Consider the following 18,319-nt stretch of genomic DNA (forward strand, 5'->3'; position numbering starts at 1 on the left):
TTAGGCTAAGAGACGAAGCCCAGCATTTTCTCCAGAGAAGCTGAGAGAGGACCTCTAGATGCTTAGAGAGAAATGCCCTGGGGGGAACAAGCAAGGATGCACAAGAGCTGAGAGAGAGAAACTAAGAGACAGAAGCCAGAGATATTTTGGAGAAAGCCATTTTGGAATGCAACCCAATGCCAGTTACATACCTTCTTAGCTGACAGAGGTGTTCTGGATGCCATCAGCAGATGCCAGTCATGTGTCTTCTTAGCTGACAGAGGTGTTCTGGATGCCATCAGCCTTTCTTCAGTGAAGGTATCCTCTCTTTGATGCCTTAGTTTGGACACTTTTATGGCCTTAGAACTGTAAATTTGTAATCTAATAAATCCCCTTTATAAAAGCAAATCCATTTCTAGTATTTTGCATAATGGCAGCTTTAGCAAACTGGAACACTAAGACTGTATGTAAAAAAAAACCCTGGCTAAAAAAAGAAATCATCACTACAGAGAGAAACTCTTCTGACAACAGAAAGATGAATTTCATTGGAAGACCCATCATATTTGAAGGAATCTGTGGACCACCAATTAAGTTAATTCTGGACCAAAAAGATACATGTTGCAAACAATCCCTTCTCAATCAAGGAGACAACTAATTGGTATTGTTTAGAATTAAGAGAGAAACGGCTATGCTTTGCCTGGCAGGATATTGTGGTAGAGCCAGCCAACACAGCGATTTAAAAAACAGAGGCATTGGGCACTCTCAATTCAAGTCCTACTCTAGTAAACTACTGCCTGTGTTGTAGTGGACAAGTGATTCAATTTCTCTTCCACTTAGATTTCTTATCACTAAAATGGGGGTAAAGAAAGATTTCTTTGTTATAATGAGTAGGTGAGTGCGCTGGTTTGGAGCTGTTATACACCCCACAAAAGCCATGTTCTTTTTAATCCAATCTTGTGGGTGCAGACCTATTGTGGGTGGGAACTTTTGATTAGGTTGTTTCAATTGAGAGGTGACACAGCCCATTCAAGGTGTGTCTTAATCCTTTACTGGAGTCCTTTATGAGAGGATAAAAGGCAGAGAAATTTGGAGAGAGCTTAGAGAGAGAAATGCCCCAGAGATGCTAAGAGAGAACCCAAAGACGCTCAGAGAGAAAACCACTGGAATCAGAAGCTGAAAGCAACAAAACCCAGGAGAGAAGGACCAGCAGATGTCAGTCATGTGCCTTTCTGTGTGACAGAGGTGTCCCAGATGCCGGCGACCTTTCTTCAGAGAAGGTATTCTCCTGTTGATGCCTTAATTTGGACATTTTCATGGCCCAAGAACTGGAAATTGTAACTCAATAAATCCCCATTTTAAAAGTCAATCCGTTTCTGGTGTGCTGCATTTGGCAGCTTTAGCAAACTGAAACAGTGAGCTAATATCTAAAGGTCTATTTATATTGAGTACGGTGTTTCAATGATTGGTGTTTTATTTTTTTCTTCTGAAGTCATTCCTATTTAAGGGACAGTCTCTACAACTTTAGGTCCTACAATATTCCTCTCCTGATGGCAATGTACAGAAGCATGGGTGCAATGGGGAGGGCTCTACATCCAGCAAAATGCTTGCTGCTCTGAGACTAACCACTCACCCTATGGTACAAAAATTTCAGGACTTTGCAACTGGGTATCTGTTTAGTTACAGGGCCTCTGCATGGAGCAAGAGTGTGCTAGCTTGATCAATAGGTCTGGCAGGCTTGGGGGGAGACAGATTTCCTGATCTATTCTGAAGGTAGTTTTTTCATTTAAGACATTGCAACTGGTTTTTATGAATTTCTATTCAACACTTCACTAGCAAAACTGTCTGATTTTATTTGGGAGCAGTTTCTCCAAATTAAAATAAGCTAATAGGTCTCTTAGGTGAAGAAGACTGCAGTGACATGCAGTGGCATTGCTGGTCAATAGGCAAAGAGGGAGGGCGCATTTTAGTCTCAGTGGAAGGGTTTCTAGGAAAGTTAGAAGGCATTAGATTTCTATTCATTTATATAGAAAATGGACATTGATCAGTGACTCCAGAGACTGGCTGACCAATGCTTAAGATTATGGAAAATCTCTGACATCTTTTAGAGATTCTTGTTTATACCAATGGAAGGAGATATATTGGAAAATCTTCTTGACCTATATTAGCTACACTTGCAATGACTTTTGTTTTCTCCGCTTCAATACTTTGTGTTATTCAGAGATATTAAACAGATGTTAATACCATATCTCAAAGAAACAAAATCCTCAGAAATAAAATTATTAATTTTCAAATGTGGTGTCTCTTTCTTTGCCCATATGTATATATAACCACTCTTTTTAAAGTTTCCAGTTATTGCTTCCTCTATTCTCTCTTGCACACCCCCCTCCCCCCAGTTATCTATTCATTAATTCTGTAAAATCAGTCTTACATTAGTTTAAGTTAGGAGTGGGTCATCTGAACTCCTCTATCTAAGTAACAAACAGAGTTCTCTTCTGAATTTTCCTGATTGCATTTCTAAATATGGCTTCTGCTCTCCCCTTTTCATGAACAATCTTATTTTAAACTCTGTAGTGTTAACTTATATAAACAGTTGAATTGTAATCTAATGAATGGAAGAATCACTATTTTAGACCTTATTATCAAGAAATGAGTCCTAGCTAAGACTTTGTCCAGAGAGCTTGTTCTAAGAATGGTGTCTTATAACTTGAGCTCCGCTGCCCAGTGCAAATGAGGACAGAAGATGACACTCAGCTACCATCTCCAGGCCTCCGTGTTATTTCCTTTTCCCACCTCAGAGGTATCAGTGCTGTGCTTTTAAGGTAACAGTTCACTCAGCAGGGTTTGATTTGGCATTACTGACATAGGAAAGAAGTAGCTACCACTGAAAGAAATGTTACCATGGTAATTACTATTAAGAAATATTTGTTGCATAGCTGAGTGAAAGGTGTATGAAATACCTGTTCAACCAATGAGCGAATGAATGAGAAGGATGGAACCACATGATGGTAGCACTTCTGCCCTATGTTTCCTTCATCTTTCCTCCTTCAGGAGCTGTGATATCCATGTGCATCAACAGGCCTATTTTAGGTCGCTTTGTAGTAGGGATCAAAGCAGGTGGGCAGCTGACCATCTGAGTTCAAGTTACCCTACTGGAGAATCTCATTTTACGGTGTGATGGGAAGTTCATCTTGTTCTTCAAGATCACAAGGGTAATCTTATCTATTTGTTCTGCCCTTCAGGACACAGAAGGAAAGATGTGGCCTTTATCGATCCTTTCTGAAAAAGTTCTCCAGTCTCATGAGGCTAACAATTTTGAATGCTATCACCTAACGTGAAGAACCTACAAGTTGCTCCTGTTCCCTTTTATTAGCCCACCACAGTTCTCATTTAATCTTCACTTTTTTCCATTTCGTGTTTTCCAGATCTGAATATCTTTACAATAGTGGCCTTATGCATTTTAATGACATTTAATTAGTTGTCATTAGCCAGCCTTAGTCTCACTCCCAAACTGTATTAAAAACTGATGATTATAACAATTCTAATCATCTGATATAATGTGAAAATGTTGGACAGTTCAAGTCTGATCTCAGAATAATGAGGGAAAAAAAAAGAACAATAAAAGCACACAGTATTTTCTTGCCCTAGATTCCTTTGTTGTGCTTTCCAAACTTATGCTTTATCAAGGGCATGAGAAATTGAGTTTATAGTCAAATTGAAGGTTAAGGACCAATAAGGAAAATAACATTGATATTTTTACACATAGTCTCTACCCTATACTTTGGATTGTCTTTCCCCCTCCCGCAGTACAAACTAGATGGGATGTCAGCAGCCTGTGGCTGAAATGAAAAAGAGCACGGAATGAATGGGAGACAAGATGAATGAATGAAAAGGTGAAGATATATTTCTTTAGAAAAATATGCAAATATACATCTTTTTGCTTGTAACATACTCTGTATTAAATTTATACATATACATAGCACAAGCATTTCACATAATTTTGGCATCATGTACAATTCTACAATAAGCTATTTTGTTTTCTTGAGCTCTTACTAGAAAGCACAATAAACATCTACAATATTTTAGCAATATATTATAACATTTGTATGACAGCTGCCTGGAATACTCTGTTTTCCATGTTTGTAAACAAAAATAGGAACCGCATTACATAAACACTGTGATTGGAAAAATACCTTCTTTTTGACTCCCTTATATTCAGTAAAGCAGATAAAAACTTCTGTAGTATCCAAAATGCATTTTCATTGGAGGAACCTAATTTTCTTTGGGTGCACTAAATGTGTAACCAGAAAAAAATCAATTCATTGTCTCTCCATAGCTAAATCATTTCTGAAAGGCAGTGGTATAAGATGACACAGATGTGACTTGAGATTTGGAGAGTTTCAGTGTATCTCCTCATTTAGCATACAAATTAAATAATGGTAACTGATTACTGTTGCAAATTCACAAATTTATATCAGGTGCCAGTAATGACACTGGTTTATTCAGGGATTTTTGAAGATCTTATACTGAAGAGAGACATGGTAATATAATATTGGGTTTTAATGAGGAACTCTACTTTTCTTTTAACATGAATTGGTATGTGGTTACAGTTACATTTCTTTTTCTCCTGTTTTTGTAATAGCAGCAAACAAGAGGTCAGCTACAAACTGATTTCTAATTAGCCCTGCTGAATCTTCCTGGAAAAGACTGAGATCTTGTTAAACTTTAAAGCTGGGTGGAAAGCAGTGAATGGACTTATATGGAGTCTTTTAATTACCAGTCTTAAACAAATTTATCTTTTGCAGCTAGATAGCACCCAAGGGCAAGAGGTAATTTGCTTTATAAACCTTGGAGTAATTTACTTTATAAATGCTGGAGCTTAGGAAAGTGGAAAACTGTCTTTAAAGAGGGTATGCTCTTCCACAAGGAATTATATTTTTGGCAATTTTGTGAAAAATTTGGTGATGAATTCCCTGTGACCTCCCGATTCATAAATGTTAGTGCCCAAAGCATATTCAATATTAAGGTCAATTCCTTACAGCATTTAGGGCCTGCCCAAAGGGCAAGAATGCCCCAAACCAAGCTTAGTGCACAGTATTAATAAACCAATTAACAAATTGGTCCATGTAGAGTTTCAAGCAATTGGACTTTAAATTTCTTTTTCATTCTAAGCATTACATTACTGCCTGCCAATGCAGGTACTTCCCCCACATGATTAGTCATCTTTCTTCTAGAAAGCCAGTTTGCCTGGCAATGGTTGCATTATAATTGGTGCAGCTGGCATTGTGTGGATGGTAAGACATTGGAATAACAGCAGAAGTGACTGAAATAAAAATAATTTAAAAGTCAGATCCATAGCCAAATACAGAGATAGTCTAATTCAAAGTCTAGAGTTAAAAAGAATATTGACAATGATTTTAATTTTTCAAAGGTATAAATGGCTCAAGATTAATAAGGAGCACCCTGTATCTGAACTATGCCAATTTTATTGTGTTTTTCTTGGATACTCTGCTTATATTCCTATGACACCCACATCTCAGTCCTGGATGAATGATGGAGTTCACAAGTGTTGCAATGGGAGACTCCATTCCTAGACTGTCTCCCAAAGCAATAGTACCAAATATAACTTTCCTCAGATTCACTATGGACAAATTCACTTAATTATTCTTCACAAATGATATGTTCTGCTCCTGGGAGGATGAGGGTCGCTTTAAATGTATGGTCTATCTTTCTCCCAGGAAGTGAAGGCTCAGTGATCACAATGCTGCTGTGCTTCACATTCAAGCAGATGACTCTTGTGCTATGATTTTCAACGCGATGACTTCGCCTCCCTCTTCACCCTTATCATTGGCCGCCTCGTCTCTGCGCTCCTGGTGGCAGATGTAGACGGCAGGGTCGCCGGCAGACACGGCGGCGCTAGAGGTGGAGCGGGCGGAGCGGCGGCTCCTCCAGCGCTGGTTCCACTGGGTTCTAAACTGCGCCCACTGGCGCTTCACGGTGGTTTGAACCTGGAAGAGAAAAGGGAGCCTCGTTTTCATAAGATTCGCAGAAATGACCCAAGCAAATTTATGAGCACAATTCAAGGAGGGTAAAGGGTAAATCTGATTGATCTATAGGGCTGAGCTGTATATTTTGCGGCTGTGGAATATACCATCTCAGAAGAACAAATTGCAAGTTGGAGAACTGCATTACTTGCCTAAGCTACCACTGCCAAAGATATTTGCTATTTTGAGCAAGGATTTCTTCTTTAGCTCTTATATCCAATGAATGAAACTTGATTTGGTTTCACATCCTATATGACATATTAGGGAACACAATCGAGAGCCTTATTTGAAAATCTACTTTGCACATGTATGGATCTGAAGGAAGATAAAAGCAACACAAGCTATTAATGTCATAAAACTATGTGTATAATATAAGGCTGAATGTTTCTGAGGAAAATATACATTTTTTTATATATAGAAGAATGACAGTCTCTCCAGGAAATGTTTAATATTTGTCATATAATTTTAAAGATTTTACCCAGGTCACAGCAGATCAACCAAAGGATTCACGGAAAAACAATTCAAGATGGTTTGAGATTGTAGCTTGAGAGGTTCGTCATCACACAGCAGAGCAATTGTGTGGTTCAAGATGACAACTGGCAATGAGGATAATTTGGTAATTATCAAAATTACCAAATTTTGAATACTAGTCTTTCCAAATTACTGAGGAAACAAACTTTTTAAATTTTATTTTTCTGGGAAGGTGATGAGTGCTTGGGTACAAAGCACTTTATATCTATTTTTATTAAAAGAGACAAAGACAAAAAACTTTAAGTGCTAAGGAGTGAGGTTGTGCCATGCAGCTGAACTTTGCATTGACACAGCCATAAAAGGAAACAAAGGAGACATAAAGTTTTAGCTAGTGGCGACAGAGCGCCACACACTATTCGAAGCACTTGATTTTTATTAACATTTAATCCTCATCACAGCCCTGTGAGAAAGGCACTGCTATTATCTTCACATTATACATCAGGGGACTGAGGTTATATGAGTCCAGACTGGTGGAATGTGGCAGAGCCACAATCCCAAACCAAGCCCATGCCTCCCAGCCATGCGACTTGGCCACAGCAGACACTGTAGAGAGCAGACCTGAAAGTTTAGATACTCATTCATATTCAGGCTACGACTTGGGTAACTCGGGGAAATCCCCAAGGTAGTTCTGCTTGTTTACAAGTATGCCACAGACAACAAATGCCACAACAAAATAATGACAGCTACCATTATCACAGCTGCCGTTTCTTTATGCTACACCCTTGGCAGATGTTATACCATTTAATTCGCATGACAATCCTATGACAGTGAGATGAGAAGCTTGAAGTCTAAAGAATACTCTGCCCAAGGCAGGAGCTTGGTGGAGCCAGAGGAAGAGTTTGGTTGTAAGCCTCTAAAACAGGTAGGCAGAGCCATCTGGTAATGCTCGGGCCTGTTTTCCCACCACCTGGTGCTTTCTTTGAGACCGTGGGGCAGAAGGACTCTGTGTAGTGAGGGCATTCAGGGAGGTTTAAAGGACTGTGCAGGGGGAGGAAGACCCATTGTGGCAGAGACCCAAGTTTCTCTGTTTGCTTCTAGCAGGGCCTTGGGTCTCTTTCAAGGTATCAGGTGTGAGACTCCAGGACCTGTTAGGGTGGCTATGGTTAGAGATGGACCCCTCTCATAAAAGTGGAAAAAGTGAGCTGCCCTCTGGAAGACTCATTTTCTGACCTCTCTGCAGTTTTCTTTTCATGAGAGGTGCATTTGGGTGGAGGAGTGGGTGGGCGTGGGGAGCAGTGAAGGGGTGCTGGGGTGGGCACTGGGAACAGCAGCCCACAGTGCTGAGCTCCTCTAGGAGGCAGAGAGGAACGTGCCTGCCAGACTCTCCAGCCTTTCAGCACATGCTGCCGGGGCAGCTGACAAGGCCATGGTCAGAAGAATCCTTTTGTCTGCTTTTAGTTTCCTCCAGGAGAAAAACCTGGAGACAATGGTTATTAAGTGGATTATTTGGTGGGTGAATTATCTGAGAGAGAGGGACTTGGTCCTTATATAATAATTATTTACATCTCTATAATATTTATATCTATATCTATCATATATTATGTTTAGATTATTATTTATGTCTATATGACAACTAACTTTCATTGGCCTCTTACTGCTCCAGACATTAGACTAAGAACTTTACATGCTTTTATCAATTATTATTAATGCTCCTAATAACCCTATGCAAGTACAACCCAGATAGAAACATAAATATATCCCTGCTCCCACCTCTGGACCTAAGCAAGTCAGACTTGGAGAAGAATTATTCTGTTGTTTACTATGTGAATAGGTAATATTATCAGGAATATTTTAATTCATATTAGCATCAAAGAAAACAAGCAGAAAAGTACGTTAATGAATTCCCCTGTATTCACCTGCATTGGCTTGTCTTTCTGCCATGTTGGCACTGGTCACTTTTTGTCTTGAACTTTCATTGTCCAAAAATAGCAGTTGCTTGTCTCTCTCCACCAGCCATATTGTTTCGTCCCTTTCAGCTTCTGTTCCCTCTGTTCCCTTGGTTTGGAATATCCCCATCCCACCCTTCACCAATTCTGGCATTCCTTTTAGGACTCAGCTCAGCTATCATTCCCAGGGGACTTGTCTTAACCTCCTGAGACAAGGAGGTTCTTTTCCATGCTCTTATTGCAATTGTCCATATAGTTATTGCTCTTACCACATTTTATTAGATCTATTTGCTATTTCCCTCTATTCTCCTGTCCAGTGAAATCTTTAAGGGTAGGAACCATGTCCTATTCATCTTTGTAGTTCCAGAAATTTTCATGGTGTTTGGAATACGGCAGTGTGATGGTTAGGTTTATGTGTCAACTTAGCCAGGTGATGGTGCCCAGGTGTCTGGTCAAACAAGCACTGGCCTAACCATTACTGCAAGGACATTTGTGGCTGGTTAATAAACCAGAAGGCTGGTTTATTAAATCATCAGTCAACTAACTGCATCTGTGACTGATTACATCAACAAAGGGCGTGTCTTCCACAATGAGAGAATTCAATCAGCTGGATTTAATCCAATCAGTTGAAGACTTTAAAGGGAGAACAGAGAGGACCATCACTTTTTTGGCTAGCCGGAGAAGCATTTCCTAAGAAGTTCATTGAACACCATTGGTGGTGTCAGTTCGCTGCCTACCCTACGGAATTTGGACTCATGGGTCCTGCCCTACAGAATTTGGACTCACACATCCCCACAGTTGCGTGAGACACTTTTATAAAATCTTATATTTACAGATATCTCTTTTGATTCTGTTTCCCTAGAGAATCCTAACTAATACAAGCAGTTAGTCAATAAATGTTTGTTGACTGGTTGTCAGTATGCATTCTAGAATGAGTTCATAACTCATTCAGTCAAGGAAATAATTGCTCAGGACTGTTTCATAATTAGTGCATTGGCACCCAGTGGCAGTAGGGTATGGGATGCTGAAAATATCTAGGGAGAACTTGATGAAGAAACTGAAGTTTTCTTTCATACTAATCTGAAACCCTGGGTTTTGCTATAAAATTTAGAATCACTTGTTTTGGAGAAGGTGAAGTCCATCCTGAGCTGAGCTGAACACTACAGCTCTGTTATTGGCTCTTTTCTCATGCCACAGTGTGTGTTTTTGGGACTTGCCCTTGAGCTCCAATGGGTTGCTACTTTGGGCAATTATCAGAAGCAAACATTTGTTATCTTGCACCAGTGGTGTCAGAACAACCAATCGGGCAGGAAACTGACATCACAACACCCTTTGCTTCTTTTTCCATTTATAGGATAATTTCCATGGATTCATTATCTCTTAAATACCAACATCATCCTCATAGCTAAAATGTAGGCAGATATTTGAAGGTATCCAAAGTAGGCAGTTAAAATTTTAGAGTGAATTTGCAAAAGTGCCCAGCAGAAAAATATTAGTCTTGATTTACATCTCACCTGTCCTTTTTAAAATAATCCCTATCAGAGTATCCGTACATATTAATGAAGTACCCAACCCAGCATGTGGCCAAAGGGTTTGATATCTATTATACTTTTTAAACTTATTATTACAGAAGGTTCATAGCCTTCTCTAACTGTATTCCAAAATTATAACCTATCCCTTTGTGTGACGATGGCAATCTGTTTCAGTTTGTAGGCCACATATATAAAGACAGTCCACTAGCAGAATGTAAAAGAGTTCAATAATTAAAATTTAATAAGGGCAATTATCTCATACAATAACAAAGGTTGAACCTAATGCTGCTCTGATTACAAGAATAATGGTGTTGAATCTGTTTGAAAACAAAACAAAACAAAACAAAAACAGGGAGATTTTTGTTTGCTGCCAAAAAGCTGCAAGAGTTAGGAGTTTCCAAAGGGATAAGTATAACATATGAAGTTTTGAATTATTTAAATCCATCACTCATCATTAAAGCAATTAACACAAATGAATTTACATTTTTTTTCCTGACTATATGAATTTATTTATTGCCAGCTTGATAAAACAGAGACCTGATCTGATGGTCTGAAGACCTAAGTATTCCATCTGGTTCTAGTATTAACCAGATGTGTAAGGTTGGTGTAATGAGGCCTCCAATTTCACATTTGTGAAGAAGAAAATTGGGTTGGAATCTTCATGGTTGGACTTGAATGTTTTTTATCTTTTGAATATCTTTTTCCTGTTAAGTTCATCATAAGCATCTGGAGTTAGGTACTGCTGGAGGAAAGGTAGATTTTACCCCAGGATATTTGTTCCAATGAATGAAACAAATATCCACTTGCTTTCTGCCACCACAGCCCAACAAACCTGAGGCAACCTGAGTTTAAAATTAAAATTCATGATATTTTGAAACACTTTAAATTCATTTGGCAGCTAAAATAATTGCATATTTAAATGTTTTATATGACTTCTTAGAAACTGGCTTCTATTAATAGAATACACGTCTATTAAACCCGATTCATTGGATGCTGAGGAACACTCCTGAATATTATCAGAGTGGTTGTTACTGATATATCCCCCCACCCTTTTGGGGGACATATTTGCAATGTCTCGCCTCATCTTTTTTTTTTTTTTTTTTTTTACAGAATTCCTATGTTCCAAAATTTAAGGTAGTTTGGTTCTTGATGATTATAGGGTCAGGGCTTTCTAATTCCCTTTCATTACCTATTTTCCTATGTTTGGGGAAGATTTCTTGGTCTAAAATAAGGAAGTATCGTTTGTAATAAAGTTAATATTTTTGAAAATATTCAACTGGTGTATCTCCTAATTCTCTTAAATAATATTGCTCTGCATCTTTCTCATTCATTAAGTCACGATCAATCATTGCTTGAGAAGCCAGTTAGAGTCGACTTAGATTAGTGGTTCTCAACCTGTGGTCCCGGATCAGCAGTATCAGCATCACCTGGAAATTGTCCAAAACGCAAATTCTCGACTGCCAGTTGATTCTGACAGATGCTCCAGTTTGAGAACCACTAGTCTAGAACAAAGGAGCATCCCTTAGCTCTAGAAAAACAATAGACTTGAAGCCAGGCATTATCGAGTGTGAGAAAACATTTCTAAATTAGAAAAGCTTCTATTTGCATATGTAGTGAAAAACTTACAGGTCTGAAAATAGGATTTTACTACAAGTTGTAGTGTAGAGAAGATACAGGATTTGACATAGGGGAGCCCCTTACAGACAGGAAGGGGAAGTGGGGAGTGAAGAACGCTTCTGGTCTTGAGAGGAAGAGGGAGAGACAGAAACAGAGACACAAATAACCTGATTACAGTGGAAATTCCTGGGAAAAAGGATAGAAAAAGAAAGCAAGGAATGATAGGAACACCCCATGGTAGCAGGTCTTTCTCCATGATTCTCAGAGCACAGTCCAGAAAATTGAGAGCTCTGTAGAGAAATCCCCCATTTGACCTGGCACCATGTTCACCGTGGGGCCCAAGCAGTGGGGTGACCTGGCTATGGCAGGTACTGCAGATAGCTTCAGGGGCTCTACACACTGAGGTTCGGTGTGGAGAAAGAAGGATTTCCCTGGCTCCTCAGGTGGCTTGGAGGAGACAGCCAGTCAATCAGAATAGGGCTCAGGCTTGGTCAAGGAGGCTACACAGCAAAGGGAACTCGAGTGTCCTCAGAAGTGAGGGGTGCCAGCCTAATACTGGATAAAACAGCTGCACCTTTGAAACGAGTCTTTGAACTGATAGAATATGTTCCACAAAGATGCTGTCGTAAACCAGAAGGGGCTGGCAGAAGGGGCTCTTGCGAGCAAGGTGAAATAAGTTACAACAAATAGACCTTTAGTTTTCTCACACTCTGATTTGTGACTGTTAAACTGAGGTATGTCTGATCGTGCTACTTCATTGATCTAAAAACTATTTTATCCATGCAAGAAACATGTAAAAGGGAGAAAACCCAGTGTGTTGTTAGTTTTCTCTCAATATCTAAGCTACTTCTTGATACAAATTGGGCATCTTTGTAGCTGTAATCATTTTCTAAGTTCTCTTAGATACTGAATAATTTACTGAAATATTTGGGTAGTCTATGTATACACATGTGCAAGAATTGCAGGAAATGCTGGGTATATAGGTATGTTCTCATGATAATCTCCTGGTTCCTATTACTTTAATTCTTCCCCAAATTCCTTCCTTGCTTTCAGTCTATCATAGACCCTCTATCTGATCCATTTCCTTAAGAGGAATGACTGATAGCATACTGATAATATATCAAAATTAAAATGCCCATCTCATCATTATCATAGCTCCCTAGCTCTCTGCTAAAATTTAATATGGAGCCAGATCAAGCTCCCATCACAACCCTGCCTCAGATGTGGCTGGAAATAACTTCTTGCATGTGTGAGTGCCTTGTCGGTGCTTAATGTTGTAAGGCAATAGGTTTACAGAATGCCAAGCTGAGACCCAGATGCTTAAAATCCATGTAGCTATGACTTTACATTTGACACAATACATAGTTTCCATATTATTGTCAATGTCATACTTGTATCTTCCTTCAGTTACAGGATCTTAATTAAAATGGAAATGGTTTTTTTTACATCAAAAAGCAAAAGTAACATTCTCAAAGAGACTAGAACCATTCAGTTGTTAGGAGCAGCACTGGGTTTGCTTTTTATGTCTGATGCTTCCAATGACAGCATCATAGTTACTAAATATTGAAGTATATTTACAAAGGCCTGTGGTTCTCTCATGCTTTTAAAGTAGTGTCCCTCCTAAACCTGATTTTTTTATATTAGCCTTCTTTTATTATTATTTTAGATAAGAATTTTATTTTGTATTCACCTGAATCAACTCAAAAGGCATGGCTATATAGTCACAGCAACTGATAGAAACCATGGAATGATTTAAGTTCTATTTATTAACTTTTACTATTTTTGAATAAAAGAGGAAAAGGTGGTTTAACCACTGAGAACAGAAGGCTGTCTTTTGATCTCTATCCTAGACCCCCAGTCTAGTACCTATATTAGTGAATAAACACTATATTTTTGCTGAATCAAGGGATGCATTGATGGATAAAGGGTTGAAGGAAGGAATGAATAAAATGTACCAATAGAAAGGGAGTATTGGAGCAACAGAAACATTGCAATGTTGGGTTTGAAGATAAGTGATGGGTTGCAGACTACCAAAATATTTTAGGCACTCACTGGATATTATCTAAATTGAAGAAAGGAAGAATAGAGAATAAACTATGTAATCAATTAGTTAAGGTTTGAAAACATCTCTAAGTACTAATACGAAAATAATATATTGATTCTCTTAACATAATGTGATTTGCCTTGGTATAGAATTACTCCTAAGAGAAATTAATATAATTATCAAAGTCACTTGGTCCTAGGAAAAGTAAAATAACAAAGCTTCAAGGAGGACTCACAGACATAATGTAGTGAAATAAAAAACATTCAGTCAATTGGGAATCAGGAAATCTGGGTTTCAGTCTTCGTTATAGCTACAGCTGGGATTGTGACATCGGGCAAGTCACATGACCTTTCTGAAGCTCAGATTTCTCATCTGAAAAATGAGTCACCTCTCGAATTGTGATCCCAGAAGCCCTGAAGCTAGCTGGAAGAATTTGTGGGGAGCTCCACTTTTATCTGCTTTACAAATTGGGCTCCCAGGAAGACTTTGTTGGCTAAAAATCTCTGAAAATACAGGCCATGTGGAGCTCCAGATTCAACTGCTCTAAATATTCAGATAACAGATATTTTATTCTGAATCCCTTTCAATCTGAACTCCAGGGTGATTTCCAAAATGTTAATAATTGATATGACACTGGCACCAACCAACTGGAAAAGCAGGTGGTGAACCAGCACGTACTTGCTGGACATCAGCTCTGCCCTAGTGAGGGACAACATATTTCAAAGGGAAAGGGACGTGACTCCTCTTTCCTTGAGAATCTAGAACAGCTTCCACCATTGCTGCCAGGAGTGTTGACCAGTTCAAGATGCAACCTAAGGATATTAGAACTTAGCTGCCTGGCCTGATAATATCTGCAATTGTACCACATATCTACTGGTGAGATTCTGCTTGTAGTGGGGGGAAAATCATACTCCTGGCATTCATGAAACCTTATGAGGTAAGCTGTAGATGTGAGATCAAATTAACTGTGTATGAAGCCTCTTAGGAAACTGTAAAATGCTGGCTTTATATAAATGGGTGATAATACTATATGAAATGCATGCTTACCTCATTGTTGCAGAAGCAGTAGATAGTTGCAACGAAGAATCCCTAAAAAAAGAGGAGGAAAAATAGAGTTGAAATTATTTTTTTGTACGTTAGGTTATTTAGTGATCAGCAGAAATAGACTTCCTGGGAAAGAACATTTCACTACTGGGATAGCAGGTCAAGGCTGGATGAAGAAGCGTAAAGGCAAGAAAAAGAATTACACATTCATTCAGTGCTGCACTACAGGAATATTCAATAAGACATATTTTTGTTGTTAGGATTCCACCATTTGGCTAAAAGGACAGCTTTAGTAAATCAGGTTAATATATTGCTATCTTCCCTTTAATATGGATATTTATAGCAGAACATGCTAATTATCATGCATTCAAAGAGGTTTTGTACTGAACAAAATTTAAGAACTGAAGTCATGTGGAATATAGTAGCGACATAGTTACAAGTGTCACAGCTCGTGGCTGGGGGCCTGACCTTGCCCAGCGCCCTCATGGCGGGTACAGTACAGTACTCGCGGCCAAGTTCATCGTCAGCTTAGCATGTGGACCGCGTGAGCTCTGAGGCGTCAGTCACTCCTCAGGAGAGTCCACGTGCCCAAGCTGTAACTGTCTATCGAAATGGCCAGAGCAACAGAACAGATAACTCCAACAACCCCTCAACATTTTGAGCCTATTAATTTTTATCTCCCTCTCACATTAAGCCTCCGCGGTAGAAAACGAAACTAATTTGAAATTTGCAATGGACACAGCAAGACTCTGGCTAAGGGCCTGTGGCGGAAGCACCACCGCCTCCGGACGCCGACTCCCCACCTGCCCTCAAAACACCCAGCGCTGCGGTTCCAGCAGGCGTTGGATCTGGGGCGGAGCGAACGGAAACACGGCAGCCCCGCCCCAGTGCCGGGGGGCAGGCGCCGCGCTGCCCAGGGCAGCCCCCGGGGGCCCATCGCACTGTCCCCGACGTGAGGAGGGACCTGAATACGCCCCACTTTACAGCCACCAACTGCCGTGGATTCCTGACATCTCTCTGACCAACGGCAGCCATAGAGCAGGAGGCGCCGCCGGCTCTGCGCACTCATCACCTCCTGGAACACGAGTCACTGTTTAGATAGGAAAGGACGGCGTGACAGTGACGGTGTGGGAGACCGTGGAGAACACGCTCAGGCCGACCAGCCCAGAGCCCTGGGAGAAATGGGAAAGCAGGCACCTAAAGCAGAGGCGGGAAGGGGCCTGGAAAAACTTGGTTCCCTGCACGATTTTGGCTGAACCCAACGAACATCTAAGTTATGATGTTGAAGATCATGGACTTTAGAGTTAGGAAGATCTGACTTTGCCAATAACCAGAAAATTCCACTTTGTCTGTAAAATGGATTTTAAAATACTTAACCTCACACATCAAGTACTTAATAAATATTAGCTATAATTATCTTTATTTTTTCTTAGAAAATGTGAGAACTTCAGTCAAACCTGTTCTCTAGGGTCTGCCTTAACGTTGCAGGACTGGCTAACCTGGTAGGTATTATCATGAAGTCCTGGCCTTTCTAATCAGGCCAAGGCAGCAAAACGAAATCATTAGAAACTGGGGCCCAGTTTAACAAGGAAAGAGCTTCCAGTTTGTGGTCTAAGAGGAGACATTTCCTACTATGATACAAACATCTGCGTCTCTGTCTTGCATTTTCATGGCATTAGGAGCTGTATTTTTGTAATCCAAGTTAGGAAACTAATTGGCAGTGGTTATGTTGGTCTTTAACCCGCTCCCACCCCCCCCTCCTCCAAGGCAAAAAGAAATGTGGCACTCAAAGTACTGGGGAGAAGAAGAAAGATCTAGAGGACTGTGCGATTAAAAGCTCTGTCCTTAGCACTGTGTGGTGGATCAATCCCTGGATAAATATTTCTCCTCATAAAGATGTACTCTCAAAGTTCATGCACCTTTGTTTTCCTTCTCTGCTTTATGATACAAAGAATGGGAAAGCATTCAGTGAGAAACAGAGAGGTGTCCTACTGCTTCTGGGCCAACGTACATTTGAAAGGTAACTTCTACTCACAGAACAAGCCCCAGGAAATTGTTCTCCCTGCATCAAGTAGCTGAACAAGTAGTTGCATGAATGCCCCCTGAGCTTCCTTACCTGGAAATGAATCAGAGAGTGCATGAGGTAATCGTAGATTTTCCCAAGCATCTTGTTGGATGGTCTCCAGGGAAAGACGACAAACTGGATCCCCAGCAGGGGCACGAGGATCAGGGTGGCCCTCACAGCCTTCAAGTACATGTGCGATTCCGGATGGTGGTTTTCCCGCATCTTCCTCACGAGCACACGGACAATGTTGAGCAAAAAGAAGAAATTGACCTGCCAAAATAGGATGTTATGAGCAAATGGTCTGGATGAGTACCACTTAAGGACCCTGACTGTCCTCAGTGCTTTTATTTCCAGTGTGGGGAACAGATGTCACCTACACAGGATGGAAGAGCCTGTCTGAGAGGAAGTCTAGTTCAGCTGGCATTTCCGGGATGTCAAACATCAGTATAAACTAAGACCCTTTTCAGACTGGTATTAAAATACCTTTTTTTTAAAATAAATGAGAAAATATTTTTTTCTGTATATGTAAATATTTTAGGTTCAACTCTAATGAGGGTTTTTTTTTTTTTCCATTGGAACAGTTGTAGATTTACAGGAAAATCATGCAGAAAGTATAGAGTTCCACACACTCCCCCTCTCATACATACATTTTTCCCTGTTATTAACACTGCATTAATGCTGTGTCTTTGCTATTAACTATAGTCCATAGGTTACATTGGAATTCACTCTTTGTATTACATGGTTCTATGTTTTGTTTTGTTTTTAGTTCTGGTCACTTGTATACAACCTAAAATTTCCCATTTTACCTACTTTCAAATACACAATTCAGTGATGTTAATCACATTCACAAAGTAGTGCCCCTACCACTAACACCCATTGCCAAAACATTTCCATCAGGGCGTTCATACTTTATTATGATTTTTATAAATTTCATGAAAGAGATTCATAAATGACATTTTTATTTTGCTTTTTCATTATCAAGATTTTCCCCTGAGCCAGGACTGCACAACTGAAAGTAAAAAAGAGGACTGAAAAATGTATCTATAAAGTTCATGTAGTAGAGACGGCTAATCCAGCTTATATATATAAGTGTGTATGTGTGTGTGTGAATATATGTATGTATTGTTTCAAAAAGCAACTTCATTGAGCTATAATGTGATTCAATTTATAGCACAGATTTTAAGTGTACATTTGATAAGTTTAGACAATTGTAGGTACACATGTAACCACTCCCAAAAGATAAAGAACATTTCTATCACCCCAGAAAGTTCCTCTTGCCCCTTTTCAGTCACTGGTTTCTATTACCATAAAAATGGAGTGTAATATTGCATGTCCTCTTTATTGTCTGGCTTCTTTTGCTGAACATAATTTCTGTGAGATTTTTCCATGTTGTGTATATTAGTATTTTATTCATTTTTATTGCTAGTCGTATTTGTCTGTATAAATAATACACTAACATTTCTTTACCCATCTTCCTACTAATGGAAATTTGAATTATTTTCACTCTTTGCCCATTATGAATTAAGATGCTATGAATATTTGTGGACAAGTCTTTGTGTGGACAAAAGTTTTCATTTCTC

The 18,319-nt window shown here is 39.5% G+C and overlaps 1 protein-coding gene across 1 annotated transcript in view; it reads right to left on the reverse strand.

Moving 5' to 3' along the window:
* Nucleotides 1-5,756: 5,756 nt before the first annotated feature.
* The window catches only part of CALCR (calcitonin receptor), a 70,913-nt gene continuing 58,350 nt past the window's right edge, over nt 5,757-18,319 (reverse strand). Inside the window, exons 10-12 of the mRNA XM_037836680.1 lie at nt 16,791-17,009; nt 14,678-14,719; nt 5,757-5,984 (exon numbers count right to left, since the gene is read on the reverse strand). Coding sequence (XP_037692608.1) covers nt 5,757-5,984; nt 14,678-14,719; nt 16,791-17,009 — 489 coding nt within the window. The remainder of the gene's footprint in view (nt 5,985-14,677; nt 14,720-16,790; nt 17,010-18,319) is intronic.

This window comes from Choloepus didactylus, chromosome 5 (assembly GCF_015220235.1).
Source record: "Choloepus didactylus isolate mChoDid1 chromosome 5, mChoDid1.pri, whole genome shotgun sequence".
NCBI classification, from domain to species: Eukaryota; Metazoa; Chordata; class Mammalia; order Pilosa; family Megalonychidae; genus Choloepus; species Choloepus didactylus.